At 40.5% G+C, this 22281-nt stretch overlaps 1 protein-coding gene across 2 annotated transcripts in view; it reads left to right on the top strand.

Annotated features, from left to right (window-relative positions):
• The window catches only part of ARHGEF6 (Rac/Cdc42 guanine nucleotide exchange factor 6), an 89227-nt gene that overhangs the window by 35120 nt on the left and 31826 nt on the right, over nt 1-22281 (top strand). For both annotated transcript variants that reach the window (XM_018555047.1, XM_018555048.1), the window contains exons 7-12: nt 1005-1099; nt 3057-3152; nt 6655-6777; nt 9908-10046; nt 16765-16824; nt 21082-21228. In XM_018555047.1, coding sequence (XP_018410549.1) covers nt 1005-1099; nt 3057-3152; nt 6655-6777; nt 9908-10046; nt 16765-16824; nt 21082-21228 — 660 coding nt within the window. The remainder of the gene's footprint in view (nt 1-1004; nt 1100-3056; nt 3153-6654; nt 6778-9907; nt 10047-16764; nt 16825-21081; nt 21229-22281) is intronic.

Genomic DNA, 22281 nt, shown 5'->3' with positions numbered 1-22281 from the left:
TTATTTATTTTTGCACTTATTGTTATTGCTATTATATAGGGGGATAACAATCCCCCTATATAATAGCAAAGGCACACTAACAGGTCCTCTTTTTATGGAGACATTAGGGGGTCTCTAGGACCCCTAATGTCACCTGTGGACCCCAAAAGAAGCTGATGAAGCAGAGATCTGCTTCTTCCTCCTGACGCCCTCCCGAGCTGGTCCCGGGGCCGCAGATGGGGTAGCAGATCCCGGGATTGAAGGTGAGGGGTGGGGGCACATATAGACGATCGGCAGGCCATAGAGCCGCCGATCGTCTATATGTGAAACACCCGGTAACGGTGTGAAAATACCCGTGCGCGCCCCCGCAGAAAAAAAATGACGTCTAGAACAATGCAGCAGTGCCGTCCGTCGAACGGCAACTGGTTAAATCACACTCGGTGTAAAACCATTATGAAAAGGTATACATTGCATAACATTGGAAAACCGCATACCCTGGATGGAATGTACTCTACACGTTTGGTGGAGATGCTTCCACTTCCTCAGAAGCTCAACACGAGCCACTCTTTCCAGAAACATTTTGTTAAAACCTACCAGGCTGTGCACTCAAGCCATCAAGGACAGCTCTTCACATACCACACCATGAGCAATATCTTATGGGGATACTAGCAATGCTGGCAGGAGAGTCCTGTCTTGGTGATACAATGGTAAAGTGTGGAGAGGGAGAGCCCACCTCCTCTCACACCAAGTTGTATCTATTAAGAGTAAAAATGTAAATTCAAGCTTTTATTGCAGAACTGACTGAATGCTTGTTACCAGTTATATAGTTAAGTGACACATTATGTTGAGTGGTGAGTCCATCTTAAGGCTTTTAAGAGCAATATTATTCATACAAAATGTATAATCCTTTGCCATCCCAGTTGTGCTTTTTTAGAGCCTAGATATTATTGGAACACAATAGACATTCTGTAACTCTGCTCTTCCTTGTTATATTTTTAATGTGTTAACTTTGTTCTAAATGAAAGGTATTACAAAATATTCTGGAAACAGAGCGAAGCTACGCGAAAGAACTTCAGTTACTTATATCAACTTACCTCAGACCTCTTCAGTCATATGACAAGTAAGTTAACGTAAACTTAAAAAAGACACATCGGGGCTACCACTGCTGATCTCTTCTGAAAAATTGTGTGGCTGTCATGCTGACCTTTTTTCTTCATTACTTTCAGCTGCTAATATAGATCAGTAGACAAAATGTTTATTTTTTTTAAACACAGTTGGGAAGAAAGTTAAAAAAAAATGTCTTCCATTTCTGTCTGTAGTACCATAGGGGAAATGTTCTCTTGCTTTTTGATCCTGTGACACCCGTAGAAGAATTGGGGTTGAGGTTGTCACTGGGTTAGGATGGCACAAACAACAAAAGAACATTGTCTGAATTTCTAACGCTTCCTTACTGCAATAAAAGTGTGTTTGTTTTTTCTGTGTCCCGTTTGGAGAGCTTTTCCACTGCTTCCCGCGCTGACGGTAAATTAGGTGAAATCTCCCTAACCGGAAATTGATGGCATTAAAATAAAAAAAACAGAATAACGTTTTTTTAATGGAATTCTGATGACACAGAAGCTTTCCTGTCCGTCTGTCTGTCTTTTTAACCACCTCCATACCCTCATATTAAAAAAGAAAATGGTGGTGAGGTGGCTGTGTATTTCCAGAGTGCCCTTTATAAACGTCACTTTGGTAAATACACACAGCCAGCCAGCTTGCCAGTGAATGACTGTAATCTGAGCTGTCCTTTAATGACTCAGATCAAAGGCACAATCTACAGAACCAATCAGTGCTGCTTTGTACCTTGTGAGCACTGTGACGACCAGTTATGGCAATCACAAATATAAGATGTCATTCACACCCAGGCATTTTGTAACTCCTTTCCATAAGCATGACAAGCTCGGCAAGAGGAATCCCATTCTTGTCAAGGCCCATTCTTGTCACGCGAAGCGCGAATATGCACATGATTCTGGAGCAGAAACATGCCTTTTGGCCTCATAGACTTTAATGGAAGTGACTGAAAAATGCTTCAGAAATAAGTGTTTACCTGTGTTTTTTCAGGCACACCCATTTAAAAGGGTATGGGGCCAAAAATGCACAATTCTGCTCCTGTAGTACAAGTAACGCATGAAAATGCTTAAACGTGCACAGAAAACACCTGGCTTCGCTTAGGTGTGAATGGAGGCTAAACACTCCAGTGTTCACATAACACATAACACTTCATTAATGAATATTAATGAAAGCAGGGGTCGTAGGCAGCAGCAGATTAATAGTGAGGGCTTGTAATAGAATGCTGGATGTTTTGTTTTAACCTATTTACCGCCCCCTCCTTTCCTGTTATATTTCATCCATCCTGTCTCTCTGTGTGACCTGTATAAACTCCTTCACATCCGTTATTTTGCACATTAACGCCCTCATCGTGTGTGTCACCTGTACATTAATCCCTCCATCTCCTCCTCCCTCTGTGTATGACCTGTACATTAATGATGCGCTGTATCTATTGCACCATTTTTTTATACCAAGTTCTAACCCCCTCAATACCGGCCTATTTCTATATATCCAAAAAAATGTGGCCGAAAATTAGATCGCAATGAGGTGTCTACTTTCCAAAAATGGGTCATTTCTGAGTTGCTTGTAGTGTCCTGGCATTTTTATTTAATGTTTTATAACAGAAAGTAAGGGAAACCTATTATTTTCATTTTTTGTTCTTCCTTTTATATTGTATAATAATACTAAATAATAAAAAAAATCCAGTGGTTATTAAATACCACCAAAAGAAAGTTCTAACTGTCTTAACAATATGTTATAAAATGTATTTGGGTGCAGTGTTGCCTGATCAGGTAATTGTCAGTCAAAGTATCACAGAAAATTATGCTTGGTATTGAAGGGGTATATACCGACTGATATTCCAATGATGAACCTATCTATTCATCTACCATGGGTAGTGACCAGCAAGCAGGGAGCAATATTGCTTCATCCCAGTACTAGTGTGAAAACTTGTTAAAGGCTCATGCTGTTGTTTTTTGGGTTTTTTTTAGGTTAAGTGCTGCGGATATCACATTATTGCTGGGAAATTTTGAGGAGATCTACACCTTTCAGCAGACACTTTGCCAGGCACTGGAAGAATGTGCAAAGTAAGATGTTACAAGATTTTGTGATCGATCTTTGTTTCCTGACACTTTAATGGCATACTTTTATTTTGAACCATATATACAGAACAATATCATTGTGTAGATTTCTGAGATTTATCAGTGTGTGTGTGTTTTATTTAGGCAAAACAATAAAGCAGACTGGAATGACACTTAAACTGGTCACACACCTTAAAGTGTATTTCCATTTTTGCAGTCAAATTTGAGAAAACCTCCTCCTATATGTTCGTTATATGTTCTTGTTCTCACTGCATACTGAAAAATAACTTTAAAGGAGAACTATGGGGTCAGTGTTTTTCCCCATAGTTCTCCTTAGGGTAACGGGAGGACCCAAACTAGCGTCCTCCCGTTACCCTAAGCTCAGTATACCGCGAGCTAGAGCTCGCGGTATACTGAGACGCCGCAGCCGGAGCGGATCCCGACGTAGATGACGGGATCCGCTCAGCTGCGTGAGTGACAGCTGGCTCTGCCTATCTAGAGGCAGAGCCAGCTGTACCCGCCCCCTCCCCCGTCCGTTCCGCCAGTCAGCGCTGGCAGATCGGAGCGGGGAGAGGGGAATCCAGCCCCTCCCCCTGTCACGGCAGAGAGCCGTGACAGGATCAAGAGGCGAGCGAACGCGGTATGTGTTCGCTCACCTCCCGATCTACTGAGCCGACCTGTGACAGTCTCATTGTCACAGGTCGGCTAGAACTATGAGGTGAGTGAAAAGCACTCACCTCATAGTTCTCCTTTTAAAAAGCAGGCAAGTTGGCTGATTCCAGGTTTTTCCTTAGCCCTTTCACCATGTTCTGTCCTAATGGAGGATTTATCTGATAAGTTTCATTAACATACAGTGGACAAGACCCCTCACAGCCCCTCCTAACTTTTCAAAGAAATAGTAAGAAGAAGAAATTTTAACCCTTAAAATCATATCCCAAGTAAAAGCAATTTAAACTGTAAGAAGCATTATTATTTTTTTTAACTTGCGCTATGTGAATGGGAACATGTAACAAATATAAAAAAGGTGTTATCTCAATTTGGCTGCAAAAGTGGAAATACACTTTAAGAATCACTTGGTTCCCCCCTGCTAGCAAGCAGTAGATCTATCCAAAAACTGAAAAAAGAAAACCCCTTTCAAACAGGTTTAAACTTACCTGTGTCTTCGCCGCACGCTCCAGTCTGCGGCGAAGACACAGAACATCAGAAGAGTCTCGGGCGGCTGCAAAGGATCTTGGGGCATGCGCACTTCAGATCTTCGGCCGGGAGACGAGGAGAGACACAATTTAAGTCTGGAGCAGCTTGCACTTGCACAGACTCCGTGGGACATCATAGAAGAGGAGGACAGAGGAGTCGGTGCTGGAGGGACAGCTCAAAACTACACTAAAAAAGATGATGATCAGATTAAGAAGCATGATTTAAGGTAAGTCCTTACACTAACATTGGGTGGGGAGGAAAAAAAATAGCCTTTTAATGTCACTTTAAATTGAACCTGTCTTTGTAGAATATTTAGGTCACCATTTCTGACTCTTAAGGCCCCATTCAAACTGAGCGATATCGCTCATATTTCCACGCGATATCGCTCTATGTAGCTTCTCCAATGCATTTCAATGGAGCTGTTCACATCTCACAGCTCAATATCGCCTGAAGCTCGTCGCTGTAGCTTGTCGCTCCTACATGACCCTTTTTTCTGCAGATTTCGAGCGATTTTGCTCCTGATTGCATACAGCCCGATAGGAACAAGTCGCGCAATATCGCACATATAAAATCGCGCGATTTTCATGTCGCTCAGTGTGAATGGGGCCTAATCCATTGAGTTCGATTCTACTAACTTGTAACACAATATACTAAATATTAGGATTAGTATTTGGGCCATATTTGAACAATTGTGTCAGCCAGAATTCCCCCTTGTTTACATTTTGTCTTACATTGAGCGGGTGCAGCCTGATGGGGATTTCTAAACACTGAGTTCCCCGTCAAGTCCGCTCTGCTTTTGATTGACAGCAGGCAGTGGGCAGGTGCCATAACTAGCCTACTATTTGCTTTGGTACCCGCCCGCTACCAGCTGTCAATCAGCAGCAGAGTGGACCTGTTGGGGAACTAGGTTCTCTTAATTCCCCATCAAGCTCCACTCGCTGTCAGCATCACTGGTTGTGCCAACAGCTGTATCCCGACATCTTCCTTAACAACCAATGACACCCAATGTCAGTGACATCCACTGTCAGCATCATTGGTCGTTAAGAACACTGTCAGCTGTTGCTGACAGCTTCCTTAACAACTAGTGATGACCACTGTCAGTGAAACTGACAGTGGGTGGAACCTGATGGGGACTTCAGAGAACTGAGTTCCCCATCAGGTCCGCTCTGCTGCTGATTGACAGCGGGCAGTGGGTGGGTCTCATTAGTCATTAGCAGGCTGGCTATGGCACCTGCCTGCTGTCAATCTGCAGCGGAGTGGACCTAATGGGGAACTCTGTTCTCTGAAGTTCCCATCAGGCTCCGCCACCCACCATATAAGTTCTGGGCCGCTGCACCTGTTTGTGTGACAGGCACAGCTGTGTTTTTATCTTGGCTTTACTGAGCTGCACTGAAGATGTGAATTTCCGGTTTGGACATCCGGCCCCATTGTGCATCCGCACTGCAAATGGTGGTGGTTGCGCCAAATTCATCTACCTGGATGCACAATTAAATTCTAAAGAGTGTCACAGGCACTCTATGAATTCCAGTGACTGTGTTTATCACTTTATCCACTAGATGTCAGTATTTTGTTCTACTTAACAGCATGCAAAACATGAATTTTTGACCTATAAACTATGTGACTTCTGTCAAAATGGCTTAAAGCAGACCTGTCATCAAAATACAAAGTCTACCTATTTTTGAACCTTCCCCATGTAAAAAAAAAAGCAGTGTTAAATTTTTTTTAAAATAATTAACGGGAGAATGTACAAAACGGTCTCCTAATGCCCTGGCTCCTGGAAAGCTCACCTAGGTGAGGATCTTTACTTGTCACAAGCCACAGCCAGGAAGGTAGTAAGAAAGGATGGACACTGGTGTTTCTCCTATAGGCCCTTTTTAAACGGGTGCCATCTGTTCCAATTAGCAGGGGATTCTTGTACGGATCCCCTGCTGCTCTGAGCAGTGGACAATGGATGTCACTTTTGTGACTTCTGTGTCCGTTCAGTTTTTTTTCTGCATCGTGAAAATGGTCGCTGTAATTTGGGAGTGGCAGGGGTGTGTCCATTGCCTAAATACATTGTGCTGGATGGTGTCCTTCTTTCTCATCTCAGAAGTTGGGAGGTATCTGTAAAGGATGACGTGCACTTTAAATATAGTTTACTAATCAGCTTTTAGTTGATTATATCTTATATTGTATTTCGTGTTCTGGACTACTGCACATCTGTTTTGTCCCTTGCTTATCAATAAAAACCCAAGTGTTCCTACTGGAAACAAAATATTTGTGCATGTTGACTGTTATTCTTATTGTGTTAATAAATCTTTTTTTATGGTTACAGGTTGCATGAAAATCATCAGAAAGTTGGAGGTTGTTTTCTGTCTCTTTTTAATCAGTTTAAGTGTTTATACTTGACGTACTGTGCGAACCACCCCTCAGCTGTGAATGTCCTCACCCAGCACAGGCAAGTGGCTTAAAGTGAACCTGTAAGGACTGAAATAAGGGGCTTCTTACTAAAGACTTCTTTTTTTTTTAGGATTGGGGGCTGCCAGTCTGATTATTGATTCATCAGCTAGTGAGTCACTGACCTCGAACAAGCAGCCAAAACTAGAGTGCAGACTTTTTACATTTCACTGGTTGCATGCTTGTTCTTGGTAAGTGACTGAATTGGTAGAGAAGCCAGGACCTCCATGACAGGCCCTAGCAAAATTGCTGTGATTACACAATTTGTTTAATTTGTAGACTGCTCTAAGACCACTATTTAGGATCTTACCTAATGGCTCAATGGCATAAAATAGTTAAATAAACTATATGTATTTATAGGTTACCAATACTCTGAAGTAATAATGCCCTCCTGATTTTTGTAATTGGGTCAGTGCACATAATTGTGATATTTTAGTTATAGGTGGCGTGTGGTAAGCTTAGTCAGAACATTGGCTTCTTGTAGCTTACGTGTCTTTGTTATTGAGTCTTGTCCCCATCCATTTTGGAGTTCATGCTGCAAATTGGTCTTTTCACTTTGGCCACATTCTGCATTCTATATAAAAAAAAAATCCAGTATAGAGAATACCTCTTATACTTACTTTATATGCAGAACTGGGAACTTAGACACAGAAATCTTACCATGGGAGTCCTGAAGAGATGCAAGAGGTCTTTAGATGCTTCCAAAGGCTGAATTAAATTATATGATTATATTTGGTTGTACTGACACTTTTATATGACTTTAACACACTAAATGCAAATTCAGTAGTCTTTTTACACCAATAAATTAAGCTTAAAGGAGATACTGTATAAGATGAATTACTAAACCAGGGGCCCATTTATTATTATCTGCAGCATAGCAGCTGACAAGGTCAGCCCTACTTCGCATGATCTCCTGTGTCTGGTAGATGAGTTGTTTTAAAGGAATACAAATTGGTCTAGTTTGGATATCTTTTATAATGATTAGAGATCTCTGAGATGTCATTCCACAGCTCCAACAAAACCTATTTGTCTCTGCTACCTAGCAACTGACCAGCTTCCCAGCGTGCAGGAGAAGACTGGTCCCTGTCCATAATACATGATGCATTGACTAAAGCTGTCAGTTCACCACTATACACATGGCAAAAGAGCATGAAATCTGACTTAAAGGAATCTTTAACCATTTAAGATGTTCAAGAGCAGTTTGAATGAATCTATAGCTAAAGTGAAACAGTAGTTACATTTTTACTCCATGAATAGAGAACATTTTTGTCAGAGGGTTCTTGAAAATGTGGTAGGTTCGTGCATTTTTAGATGTACAACATGTAAGAAGAAATTCTGAAATTTACAAGAGTGCCATAAGGGCAAAGTGGGAGCAGATTAGTGATGCACCGATAACGCGTACCGGTTTTTTTTTCTTCAGTACTCGCCGATACAGAATACCAAGTACCGGAAGTCCCATTCAGGAAGCCAGACGAGAGAGCATGGAGGCGGCTTTCCGGTCCAATCAGGAAGCCGGGCAGCGTGTAATGACGCGCTGCCCCGCTTCCTGATACCAGAAGTATTGGGCTAGGCATCGGAGCATTTGGGCGAGTACAATTACTCGCCCAAATACTCGGCATCAGCACCGATACTAGTATCGGTATTGGTGCATCCTTAGAGCAGATCTTTCGGAACTCTGTCTTAAGCTAAAGCTGAACTCCAGCTTTAAAAATACTAGGTGTTCTTTGATTTGAATAAGGGCTGGTGAGGTCACGGCCCCAATCACCGTCCAATCAGAGAACACCTAGTATTTATTGAGAAAAACACCAGGTTGTTTACTGAATGGCTACTGTGCTGAGCGAGTGACCCCTTGTTTTAACAGCACAGGAAAAGTTGCTCAGCACATTGGCTGTTCCTATACCCGGAAGACACTGTAGTAGCTGTGCCTATGATGCCCCTGGCCCTGCTCATTATATGACTAATGTAAGTATATATACTTTAAAGCTGGAGTTTAGCTTTAAAGTCTATGTCCAGTATAGCCATTAAGTTTTTTTAAAGGAGAACTATGGGGTCAGGGCTTTTCCCCATAGTTCTCCTTAGGGTAACGGGAGGACACAAACTAGCGTCCTCCCGTTACCCTAAGCTCAGTATACCGCGAGCTACAGCTCGCGGTATACTTAGACGCCGGAGCGGATCCCGACATCGATGTCGAGATCCGCCCAGCTGCGTGAGTGACAGCTGGCTCTGCCTATCTAGAGGCAGAGCCAGCTGTACCCGCCCCCTCCCCCGTCCGATCCGCCAGTCAGCGCTGGCGGATCGGAGCATGGAATCCAGCCCCTCCCCTGTCACGGCAGAGAGCTGTGACAGGATCGAGAGGTGAGCGAATGCCGGTATATGTTCGCTCACCTCCCGATCTACTGAGCCGACCTGTGACAGTCTCATTGTCACAGGTCGGCTAGAACTATGAGGTGAGTGGAAAGCACTCACCTCATAGTTCTCCTTTAAGTTTTGGACAGAGAAAGAAAGTGCCCCCAATCAATTTTTTTTTATATATCTCCGTCCTAGTGGGTAGATTTCCTTTACCTTCCTGTTCTGCAGATACAACAGGAAGTATCTCCAAAGTGAGGTGACTACTCCTCTTGACAGTTGTCACCAAAACAGGTGTCCAGATTGGAAGATTCCTACTCACCATCTGTTCTGGTGACACATTTTGCGTTTTCTAACACTATCTGGCCCGCTGACAATGATCCCCAGGACAAATATAGGGGTGAATTTCCCCAGTGGGGACAATAAAAACCTGACCGGGATTCTAACTCTTCACCAAAACTGGAATAATATGTTTTATGTATAGATACACACTTTAAAATATTTCTGTTGTGTATGTCCTGCTATGAGTAAAGACTCTGTGGTCTGAGAAATGTGGGTAATTATTGATGCAGCGTGATTTTACCTCCTGTCTTTAATACCTTGCCATTTTATTCACCTGCTGTGTGAAAGTGGTGACTTTATTAGTAGATGATGCATAGAACCTAAAGGAACAATCAGATTCTTCCTTACAGATTAGAAAATAAAACTGGTTTCATATATACAATTATTTTCATGTTTTTTTACCCCTTCCATTTCAATTGAAATTGGACTTATTCTTTTTATAGTGATGAACTGGAGAAGTTTATGGAGGCTCAAGGAGCTGCCAGCCCAGGAATTCTGCTGCTGACCACAAGCCTCAGCAAACCCTTCATGAGACTGGAAAAATATGTCACTCTCCTTCAAGAACTGGAAAGACACATGGAGGTGAGTGACAAATATTGTCTTTTCAACTTGTTGATCTACAACCCCTATTCCAAAAAAAGTTGGGAAGCTGTGTAACATCTACATAAAAACAGAATGCAATGATTTGCACATATAATAAACCCATATTTTGTTTCCAGTAGAAAATAGAAAACGTATCAAATGTTTACTCTGAGGAAATCTACCATTTTAAGAAAAAATTAGGTAATTTTGAAATTGATGGAAGCAACAAGTCAGTGCAGCAAAAAGCTGGCAAATGGAAGTGTTAAGGTGCCCATACACTGCTCGATTCTCGTACGAGAATCGGGCGAAATCCCGCGATCGTACGAGAATCGAGCAGTGTCAACTAAGACGTGCGACCGTTTCTACTGTACGGTCGCACCTCTTTTGTCGAGCCAACATGTTCGAAAACCCGCAGAGAATCGTACGATTCTCGGCGGGTTTCTAGCCTGCTCGTCCGATAGCTGCGGAACGGGCCGGTGTGCGCACGCGCACACTGCCCGTTCTGCATTGCCGTCATCGCAAGTACGATCTGCCCGTCCAAGGTGGGCAGATCGTACGGGCTTTCAGGAAGCATACGACCATCGCAAGACAAAAGTCTTGCGATTGGTCGTAAGGTGTATGGGCACCTTTACTGACAAGAAAGAGCTGGAAGAACATTGTGCAACTAATTAGGTCAATTGGCAACAGGTCAGTAACAGTTGGGTATAAAAAGAGCATCTTATGCTGGGCACACACCTTACAACCATCGCAAGACTTTTGTCTTGCAAAGGTTGGTTGTAAGGTAATTAAAAAAACATATGATCTGCACATCTTGGACCGGCAGATCGTATTTGCGATAATCGCAAGCCCGCCCCGCTGAGGGGCGGGCTTCCGATGCCTACAATGCTGAACCGGCAGTGTGCGTTTGCGCACACCGGCCCGTGCGGCATTTATCTTACGAACATGCCACACCCGCCGACAATCGTACGATTCTCGGCGGGGTTTCGAACATGTTCCTAAGAAAAAAGTCGTGCGACCTTACAGTAGCAGAGGTCGCACGCCTTCCACACACCTTTCGATAATCGTACGATCGCGGGATTTACCACGATTATAGTATGATTGTCGCAAGGTGTGTGGGCACCTTTAGAGAGCCAGAGTGTGTCAGAAGTAAAGATTGGGCAGAGGTTCACCAATGGGTGAAAAGCTGCCATCGTAGCTTTCATTCATAAATACTGTTATTACTGTTTTGTGTAAATAAAAGAAGAACCCCTTGCAGCTGAAACCGCTGTGACCCTGATAGTTCTGTCACTGACTCCAAGCTGTAGAAGGACTACAGATCGCAGCAATGCAGAATGGCACCGGCTATAGAGGACTTAAAATCCCAGCAATACTTTATACAGCAATGCATAATAATACCACCAGCTATAGAGGGCTACAAATCCCAGCAATACATTATACATGCAGAATAATACTACCAGCTATAAAGGACTACAAATCCCAGCAATAAATTGTACAGCAGTGCAGAATAAAGCACAGGACAGCAACAGCAGGCAATATTTCTAAAGTAGCTGTGGAGCTCCAGTTTTGCTGCACCTTACCTGTAAGTACTCTGTACTGCCGCTCATGCAAATGCTCAGTATTGGCACCGATACTGGTATCGGTGCATCACTAGTTGAAATCTTAGTTAACCCTTAGAGCAGAGGGTGATGTTTGTTAGATGCACTTTGACATTGCGGCCTTGGGTGCCAGAGGACTTTGTCCCAACACTGACTATTACCAATTAAACTAAACTGCACAGGTTATTACAAGAAAAATATATTATTGCATACAGCAGGAAAAGCTAAACTTAGCAAAGGTTATTGCCTCCATAAAATGTGACTAGCCTTTTTTTTCATAAACTGACATAAACAGCACTATTTCACTTCCTTTTCATATATTTGAATATTCCTTTCTGTAATAATGACAATGCTGTGAAAGAAAAAGGCGTGGGAGGCAAACATGTACTTGGTTCTTTCAATGATTAAGTTTTTCGTTAAACCTACTATAATCCTGTGTACCTCCATGCTGTTTGCCTGTTACCATGAGACTTCCGGCACAATAGTCCGTGGAGAGTTGAAGTGAACCTGACCTGGCCTAAAATTGCTTAAAGTGACCACAGTGTTGTGGTATTATAGTGCAGATAATGCGTGCCATTTCAGGTAATTGTATTAGTTTTCAAATGATTGTGTGTCTCCGGAGTTCCTTGGATCCTAGGTCCAGGCTGAACACCGGGGCCCCGCTTCTCTCCAATTTGAAATAAGGCTCTGCACCTCTCCTGTTGCGAAGTTTCACCCTCTTTTAGACAGTATGTGAAATACCAGAACCTTTCTTGCCTAGGAATTCCTATTGCATTTCAGTTAACTTGGACTGAGAAATAAAAATAGTTATATCACAACAGAATAGGACATGCTGTGTTTTATGTAGATGCAACACGATACATGGATAAACCAAAAAATAAATGCAAATGAACACTTCCGTAAGATCCAATTCAAAATTAAGGCATTGCTTTCTATATCATGTAGTGTAAAGTAACAGATTCACTTCATGGCCCAGCCCACTCTCCAGTTTACCAATTGGAGCAGCATGAAGAATAGAAAAACCCTTTGTAAGCCCCTCTTTACTGCTGCTCTATGTAAAATGGGCAAAGCTCAATGATCGGAGAAGTAGGGAAGCTGATAAATCAAATGGGCAATTGACATAGGAAATACACTAAAGCCCACTTTGACACATGAAGCCACATCTATCAATGCATCCAAGGCAAGACCTGTCCCAGATAGTATGTGTTGGCCATGACAACCAATTAAGTTTTCCATTTGTTTCTTAGTCAATAGGAAAAAGAACTGAAAAAGAAGCAGCCTTTTAAGCTGCTGTAGTTCCACCCACTGACTGCTACATCATTTTTGTGTCCTGTAGTGATGTAGCAGCCAATGCATGGAATCGCAAAACGCAATGCGAACACAGAGGGGGCTGTAGCTCTGTCAGAGAGTTAAAACTGAAGTCAAAGCTCCCCAGACTACTAATTATTACTAAATCCTTTTTTACTGGCTGTCTGTTTTTGAACAGCCAGCATAAGGTGTTCTTAGCTTATTTTGTGTTGTTTTTCGGTTTCTTTTTACTCAGTGTTCTTTAAAAGCCTTCCGTTTTATAGAGCATCATAACTCAATCTGAAATATACACATTAGTGAATGAGTCGGAGCATTGACTCATCCTTTGCACTCCCCCTCCTTCTTAATGGCTTAGTTCTGTTAGGGGTTGCAGGGGTGCAGATGAACAAGCATGAACTTAAAATCCAAAACCATTTTCGTTTCCCTTTAATACTCAAGACTTTGGCATTGTAGCACACAGAATAACCATATATAGCTTTATGTGATAAATAAGTAATGTAACCAAAAATAATAGTCCCAGCACTCAGCCACTCTCTGAGATTATCCCATTAGCCCGTTTATGTAACTGCTAGCACAGCAGAACATAGGGGCCCGTACTGCATACTCCCCAGGTGAGTACTTGGAAAAGGGCAATGTAAGCCCAAGTTATTTTGATGTGCTGTGCTGTACATTAACTGTGGTAGTAGCTAAATAAAGGCAATAATCCCAAAATACATCTGACTCCTTGGACTATTGTGCTTCAGTCTTGACGCAATCAGATAGGCAGTGGCCTCTATCTTACCTGCTTTTACTTCTATTATGTGTGGTTTACTCTGACTATTCCGTGATAAACGAGTTATGTACCACCTCTTACTTGAGTAGCAAATAGGATTTTGACAGTTAAAAAGGGAAAAAAAACACTCCTCTACCTATTATAGTAGAGTGGAGAAGGGTTAGAGTTTCTGTCTGTTTGTACTTTTTTTTTTCTCACTGCCCCAAACTTGCTAATTGCTGGTAATAATGGTAAGATAGGAGTATATTTTCACTTTTCCTTCTTCAGTAAAAGGTTGGCATGATGTAATACTGTGCTTCTGGCAAGGTCTCTTAAAGGGTAGCTATCGTTAAAAACTAAAAATAAATATGTATGTATATATTGAATTTCCTATCGCACTCCTAATAACCATATCCATCTAGAAGTTTGTAAACTTACTTATTGAAGATGCTCATAGGATGTACTTCCTCTATGCACTGACACAATTTCACGCATCCCTGTGAATAGGCACTTCCTTCGTTCTAAACTACAACTCAACATCTGAACAATGTAACATTATTATCGCTTGCTGGAAGCAATGCATTATGGGATATGTAGTTTTGAGGAATCGAGATTACATCACCACAAGCAGCAGGGAAAGAGATACAAAGCACATTGCAAATCCAGAAAGTTGGTGAAAGTGATGGGCAGGTAGAAGGCAGCACTAACTACATAAAAGGTTTTTTTTTCAAGGAAACTGACTACATTATCAAAAGCAACTCTAGTATGTATTCCTGTTACAATGCTGATGATGTAACAGGACAGTATATGCTGGGACTTTAGAACTCCTTTAGATGCCCATTTATTTTTAATTTTCAATTAATAGGTACAGTTTTCATAAGGATCAAAAGTATACATACAGTATAAGACAGATAATTGAAACATTATGGTGTTTATTGCATACACTTTTTACTTCTTGCTATTTGTCCCATAAAAATAGTATTTCTGTCGTTCTTTGACATCTAATGAAATCCATAAATTAACTATATGTAGAAAACCAGGGCAGTCTACCACCTTTTTTTTTTTGTCTGGAATTCTCTGCAAACAGCCATAGATAATTTACATACTAATAAACACATTTGCATGACACCTTTTCATGTTTTCTCTATCTCTGTAGTGCAGTGTAGGCCTGACAAACCACGTGAGGAAGGTCCACACACAGTGGTTAATGACAGGTTCTGGCTCTGAATAGCCGATTGCCACTGTGTAAAAATTTGTATTAAGATGCCAGTAGATGTAGTTCGGGTACAATTTACCATAACAGTAGAAATGTTGAATGCAGAAAATAAGTCAATAAATAAGATGTCATCAGGAAAGGAGGGTGAAATAACATTTGTATTTTTACACTATACATTAAATCGTATGTTGTGGCAACCATCTAACAGGTACTTTTAATCCCCTCTATACAAGAGAAGTACCCTAATGCACGCTATGGATCATGTAGATTAGTTTCTTCTGAGGGGCAGTCCAGCTAAAACTGCCATTTTTAGTTTCCATAGTTGCTAAACCGTGAAATTACATCTAAAGCCAGACTTGTTCTTTTAGTTTTGGATACTTTAAAAGTTTTAGCTTCCGGCAGAATCGTCTGGTCTCCTGAGCACTGGCCTTGATATCCTGTTTTAGGGTAGCTTCTTTCTCTTGCAGGGTCCTATGGAGCCATCCTGGTGTGCTAGTAATTCGCCACAAACACACACCCCCCCCCCCCTTTCCTCTCTCTTCACTTCTCCTCCCTTTTCCAAGCGAGTAGTTAATTTGACAGCTGCTGGAGACTTTCTCCTTTGTGATCATGTACTGGACCTCAAGTTCAGGGAAGCAGAGTTGACTGGAGCCAGCTGTTCAGAAACATGATAATTGGGCAAACATTTGACAAAATAATTTTCTGGGGGCAATGTGTACTTGTTTGATCTGGATTGATTATTTTAAATAAAATTGAGAGTTTATTACTACTTCAACTGCTTGTTTTTGTTTAGGGGTATGTGTAAAACAGATTTACTTACCTGATATCTGCTCCCCCAAGCAGTTGGAGCTAATTATGTCTCCTCCCCCAAGCAGTTGGAGCTAATTATGTCTCCCTTACACTTTGACTTGTGGACTGTCCCTTGTTGTCCTCACCTGTAACAGGGCTATGGGCCCTACATTAGACTTGTTGATGTCATCGGTCCTCTGACTACCGAAGAGCAAGGAGACTGGCTGCAGGTTCCGGTCTTGAATCCTGTAGAAGCAGGGATCTGTTAAGTAAAAGTCCTTTACACAGTACCCTAGACAAAAACAGGCAGTGAACACTTGCAGTTCCAGGGGTAGCCAAACTGCAAAGGTATTTCTTTCTTCATGCAGATAGGCTTTAACCATTCCCTATCCTATCCCCAAATGAATATAACAAGTTTTTGCATTTGAAGCTACCATCAGTGGTGACATCTCTGCTTTTGAGTTTCTGGATATACAGACCTGCCACAGCTGTTCCAGGGGCTTTTTGTGTTCTTTGATGAATTTTAGTTTATTTTATATTGAGGAGAATGCAACAGGAGGATTGCAAGCGCACAAAACTTCGAGGTGGCCAGGAGCAGTGTTAGGGACTGTGACAAAGAGATTGGATTGCTGGAGACAGCTAGAGATACGGAAAGCCAGTGAATGACTCCAGAATTATAAATAGAATTAAAATATTACACTTGGTTGGCCTGTCTCTTAAAAGAACATACTAGTCAACTTGCATTTGTGTTTGGAACTTTAATGGGTAATTACAATAATTTTGTGCTTGCTTGTATTTTTTTGTTTTTTCACACACATCAATTTTAGATATATCAGGTTTGAATGGACCAATAAATGTAATCAACATTACTGTTTACTTGATTAAGTATGACATATTTATAGTTTTAGAGTTTGCACACTATCATGCAATAATGCTGCTGGGCAGGTCGCTCACAGGCAGATGCTCCTACTTAGTAATTGTGTATTGGTACAAATAAGTTACGGATGTGTCTTATTTTTGAATCATTTGGATATAATTACGACATTCCTTTTTTTACAGGACGCTCATGCGGGTCATAAAGACGTGCTCAGAGTAACGTCATCCTTCAAGACTCTTGTGGTAGGTTGTTTGTCTGGTTGCATATATATTGCCATTGTGTATAGTAATATAAGGGCTGTAAGTAATGTAAAACTGCTGAAATCTTTCTTCTTACACAATGTGGGTCATGCCTAGACAGGATCCTCCCCATAGTGACGGGAGACGTACACTGTACATCCCCGCCACGAAGTGCCCAAATGACTGATCACGTACACTGTAAGTGATCAGCTATTTTGGACTCTGTAAATCTGGTAACCACTGAGAATGAGCGGTTACCGTTCATTAATGGATGCCACAGTATTGAGTCATCCATTAATGAAAGAGTTAAGCTTTACAGACACCCATTCTCTTTCAGGAATCAAGTGTCTTGACAGTGAGAGCAGAGCGGTATTGACAGCGCTTGCCGTCACTGACAGTCGTGAAAAGTGTAAAAAAAATAAATGTAACAAATAAAAATTATATATTTAAATATATTTTTATACTAATATTAATATATAAAGGAACCCATTACAATGTAAATCTGCATATTTTGTTTTTCACCCTAAGGGGCTAATGCTCATTTAACCCCCCTCATGACAGTGATGTTTAAAGTATGTCGCTGTCACTAAGTGTGACACTTAGTGACAGTGATATTGTATGCCAGGTGACCACTTTTAGCTTTTAGAGAAAAAAAGATTAAAATGTTAGGTTTAGTGTAGAAGTACAGAAACATTTCTAAAATCCTAGGAATGTGAGGTTTTTCCAGATAACGGACAAATGAATGTATTTAATGCATTTTTTTTTAGCTGTGCTATTTTTTTCTAAAAAATACTACAAATCAAAACTGGGGAAAAAGTGTTTTCTTTACGTTGTTTCCTCAATTTTAATATTTTATTTGTCCTAAGTGAGACGTTAGGTACACATATGTGATATAGATATATAGCCCTATCTGTCCTCTAAAAAACAATATGTATAATATGTGTGGGTGCACTTAGGGAGAAAGTATATTACTGATGTGGAAGTATCACACAGCAAAAATGTCAAAAGTGCGTCAGTCATTAACGAACAGAATCTAAAAACAAGCTCAGTCATGAAGGGGTTAAAAGATATGTTAATTCTTAATAAAACATCCTCATGTTCAGCCTATTTAGACTTACATAATTTCTTTTACATGCATGTCTTTTGGCTACTATCCTAAAGTTAGAAGTAATCATTTTTTTACATTTGTGGTGTTACATAAATATATGCTGAGTTAAAGTGACACTAAACTCAGGAGTTAAATCTTAAAAATGTATTCAAATACCCTAACTATTAACATAAATGTTGTTTGGCGCAAAGTGTTGCAGGCGGCCGTTTGAGGGAATTTTTTTGTTTAAGTTGGGTTTGTTGTTTCTGTTGGCCCACCCCTCTTTTTTGGTACTGCTCTGTGACGTCCCTACAGTACATGATCTCCGATCTGTTCCCTGTGTCCTTCAATCAACGGGAGAGAAAATAAGATTTTGGTACTTACCGTAAAACCCCTTTCTCTCCGTTCATTGAAGGACACAGGGCCCGCCCCTCTATGTGGGTGTGTACTCCTTTTACTGCTTGTTACTAAACTGGAGACTTGTCAGCAGGTGGGGGGTTTGGCCACCGGCAGGGGCCGCCCCTAGGCTGTAATTGGTCTTTATTTTTTTGTGCCTAGCGTCCTTCTCCTGCAGGTGGCGATATTACCCTACAGTACATGATCTCCGATCTGTTCCCTGTGTCCTTCAATGAACGGAGAGAAAAGGATTTTACGGTGAGTACCAAAATCCTATTTTGCCCTACAATTATACTTTTTCTATGAACAGTATTTTTCTGAGTCATGTTCCTACATCTTGCATGTAAAATAATCACCATATACTTAATTAAAAAAAAAAACTGCACTACTACAGTTTTAAAGCACAGGGAAATCTCTAAATCAGGTGTCTTCTTGGCTTCTTTAAACAATAATTGCATCTTTTAATGACGTGTGTGATGTAAAACTTTCTACTCATTTGTTAATCAACTACTTAAATTATCAGCACTTGAATTAGACATACAGCCAGCATATAACTAGACCTACATTGCAGTGGGGTCAGTTTACTAAGGGGCATGAGTTATTTTATCTACATTTATTTATTTATAGTATCTCATAAGCATTTCCTCATCAAAATGTTCAGATTGCGTCTAAATAATATGTTATGTTTATGCATTAAATAGTTATATAACTCTTAAATCAGTATTTGTACTTATGAATGGTTGTTATATCTCCAACAAAAAATTGTCTTTAATTGTCTGCTTTCTTCAATAGATATCTTTATAGCACCCCACAATTGACTGCAGCTAAAAGCCATTAAAGGAGCCCTGTAGGCTTTTTTTAGTCAGTTTATAAGAGTTTAAAGTTGGCAGTCTGCGTGCACGCTAATGCTGCAAACATTCATTTATCCCACTCTAGGATTTAGTGAAACAAGGGGCATTTCTTCAGTTCTTAAAATAACATTGATTGCATTTGTTTAACAGACAGACTGGCACTGAGTGGGGTTGCCCCTTCTTTGTGAAAGCTACAGTTTCCCCCTGAGGTTGGGTTTTCTAGTGTTACGGAGAAACCACATCAGCTTTTCAGTTGCCGCTTGTGATCACATTCAGAGGAATGAGCATTTCTCAGAATACACAGGAAAGTTGCAAGTGTTGTTTCTGCAGGTTTTCCTATAGGTACAGCAAAGTCAATACTGAATCTTTGTGCTGTATCTCATGATATCTTTGGATTATTCATTAAGATATGATCTGCCACTGGAAAAAGAGTATTGTTTGTCTATTTTTTTTTCTGTATATCCACATCTTCTTGTTTAAATTGTTTTTAAACTTTAAAGGCCTCATGTAAATTTAAAAGTTTTTGTGTCAACTAGAATAAGTGTAACTGTATTTCTCTAAACATAAGTGTATATAGTATCAGGACTAAATATGGCATTCATGGTTCCATTTTAGTAATTTGACATCTGGGAAAGACGATGCAGAATGGTTTGGTAGAAAGCTAATCCTGGAGCATTGGCCTACTATTTGTACACTATTGGTTCACCTCTATGTCACACACTCCTCTTCATAGACCTTGTGTCTCTCTGGTACCCGCTCCATCTTCCCCTGTGCTACTTTTACAGTGTATCATTGTTGGGGATCTGTTTAAACTTTAACAGCAGAACAAAGAACATGCACGACAACAATAATGTTTAGCAATATACAACCTGTAGTCTTTTGTTAATTATACGTCCAAAAGATTTTGTGCCTTACGTAAACATGTACAGTTTCATAAAATCCTTTGATCACAATGATACAATAAGATTTAAAAAAAACTTGAATGTCTAGGAGTTATGTTTTCTGAAGGCTTTTAAGAACCAATTTAAATGAGCTAACATATTGGGTAATGGGATAATTTGACAGTAATTGGGATGATATTATTACTTTACTGCAACTGCACATGAAGTGTTATGTTCCTAGTGGCATTGCCATGTGTTATGGTGATTTATGAAGAGTATGACGTAAAAGTATTTTACTGAATAATGTTATTAATCTAGCATCTTTTGTGTGCCCAAAATGTGTTTTTTCAGAGACTCCCCAATATCACATTTGCAGAGCTATCTGTCAATGAGGACTTTGCTTTTTTGATCACATTGAACGAAACTCTATCTATAATTAATATCCAATTCCACCTTAATGTACAATTGTGCAGAAGAGGTCCTGATTCCACTACCCCACCATGCCGCTATGGAGTATGAGTACCACGTCATTTATATCCATTTTCACTATCTAAATGATGGAGTAGGTGTTTATTACTGATTGGAGAGCAGGAACTGCCTTGTTTGAGTCATTTCTTCATTGGAAGTCTTGCCAGACTTCAGATAGCCAGAGAACTCTTCTACCCCTGGCTAGGGAGTGGCGAATTTGCTTTCAGTAAACGCCAAACTGAACCTTCATAGTGGGTACAGAACCAAGATAACTAAACCAAAGCTATAATGCGACTATCATCTTAGTTTTGACTATCTTACAGTAAAGAGTTAATATACTTATCTATGCTTACAATGGAAGAAAAAATCAACAGCATTACCTTAGGAATTGCATTGGAGTAGTTCCTGTCCTTTGGTCCCTGGTAGTATAGTTTTAGTCCTTGTGCATCCATTATGTCTTTTGAGTCATGGAACATAACTAAAGCAGAGCATTTATAGAAAATGCCAGATCCTAGCGATCACATTTCATTTTTACTAATTGATACATGTCTCCTGTCTATTTGTCTGTGTATTCTAGGCACAGTGTCAGGACCTACGCAAGAGGAAGCAGCTGGAGTTGCAGATACTTTCAGAACCCATTCAATGTTGGGAAGGAGAAGACATTAAATCTCTTGGAAACGTTGTTTATATGTCGCAAGTTATGGTACAGTGTGCAGCAAATGAGGTATCTTACATTAAATTGCAGGTTCTCTTAGCCATGAGTAGGGCTACACGCTTTAAGCTTCGCCTCTCTAATATATGCTGCACATAAAAGACAGTGACCATATGCCATGCAGTGCATAAGGCTAACCTACCATCCCAACTGGAGCTCTACAATATCTCTGTGTTTCTATTTGATCCTGCAGCACAACCGATACTGTGTAACTGTGTTCTGGTTTATAAACTGGAAAATCCTTTATTCTTGTGAGATTTGACCCTTCGGCCCCTGGAAAATCATCCACCACAAAGGATTGTATACTGATTCTCCTTTTTAAAAAAAATACCTTTGTGTATAGTTTGCGATAACCAGGATAGAGCTGCAGCTAACGATTATTTTCAAAATCGATTAGTTAGCCGATTATTAAGTTCGATTAATCGGATAAAAAATTAAAATACATTTTAAAAATGGGCTCCAGTGATAGGACTGCTAGTTTGTATTGCGATTGTAGTCCATCACAGGAGCAAGCTTAGAGCAGTGGAAGTAAAAAAGAAAAAAAAAGAAGTGTGGTGTGCAATATAGTGAAATTAAAATTGTAAAATTATACAGCAATGAATGCAGAATGGCACCGGCTATAGAGGACTACAAAACCCAGCAACAATGCATTATAGCTGGCGGTATTCTGCATTGCGCTGTATAATGTACTATTGCTGGGTTTTGTAGTCCTCTATAGCTGGTGGTGTTCGGCATTGTGCTGTATAATGTATTGCTGGGATTTGTTGTAGTCCTCCATAGCTGGTGGTATTCTGCATTGTGCTGTATAATGTATTATTGCTGGGATTTGTAGTCCTCTATACAGCGCAATGCAGAATACCATCAGCTGTATAGTAATACAACAAATCCCAGCAATACATTATACATACAGTGTATAATGTATTCCTCTATAGCTGATGGTACATTGCTCTGTATAATATACAGTACAGCACAATGTACCATCAGCTATAGAGGAATAAAAATCCCAGCAATACATTATAGAGCACCATGTGTGGGAAAGTGCAGGCGTACCTGAGCAGTCTTCCA

The sequence above is a fragment of the Nanorana parkeri genome, unplaced genomic scaffold (genome assembly GCF_000935625.1).
Source record: "Nanorana parkeri isolate BGI_ZX_2015 unplaced genomic scaffold, ASM93562v1 scaffold182, whole genome shotgun sequence".
In the NCBI taxonomy this organism is placed as follows: Eukaryota; Metazoa; Chordata; class Amphibia; order Anura; family Dicroglossidae; genus Nanorana; species Nanorana parkeri.
Note: the sequence above shows the minus strand (reverse complement) of the source record. Positions and strands in the feature narration are given on the sequence as shown.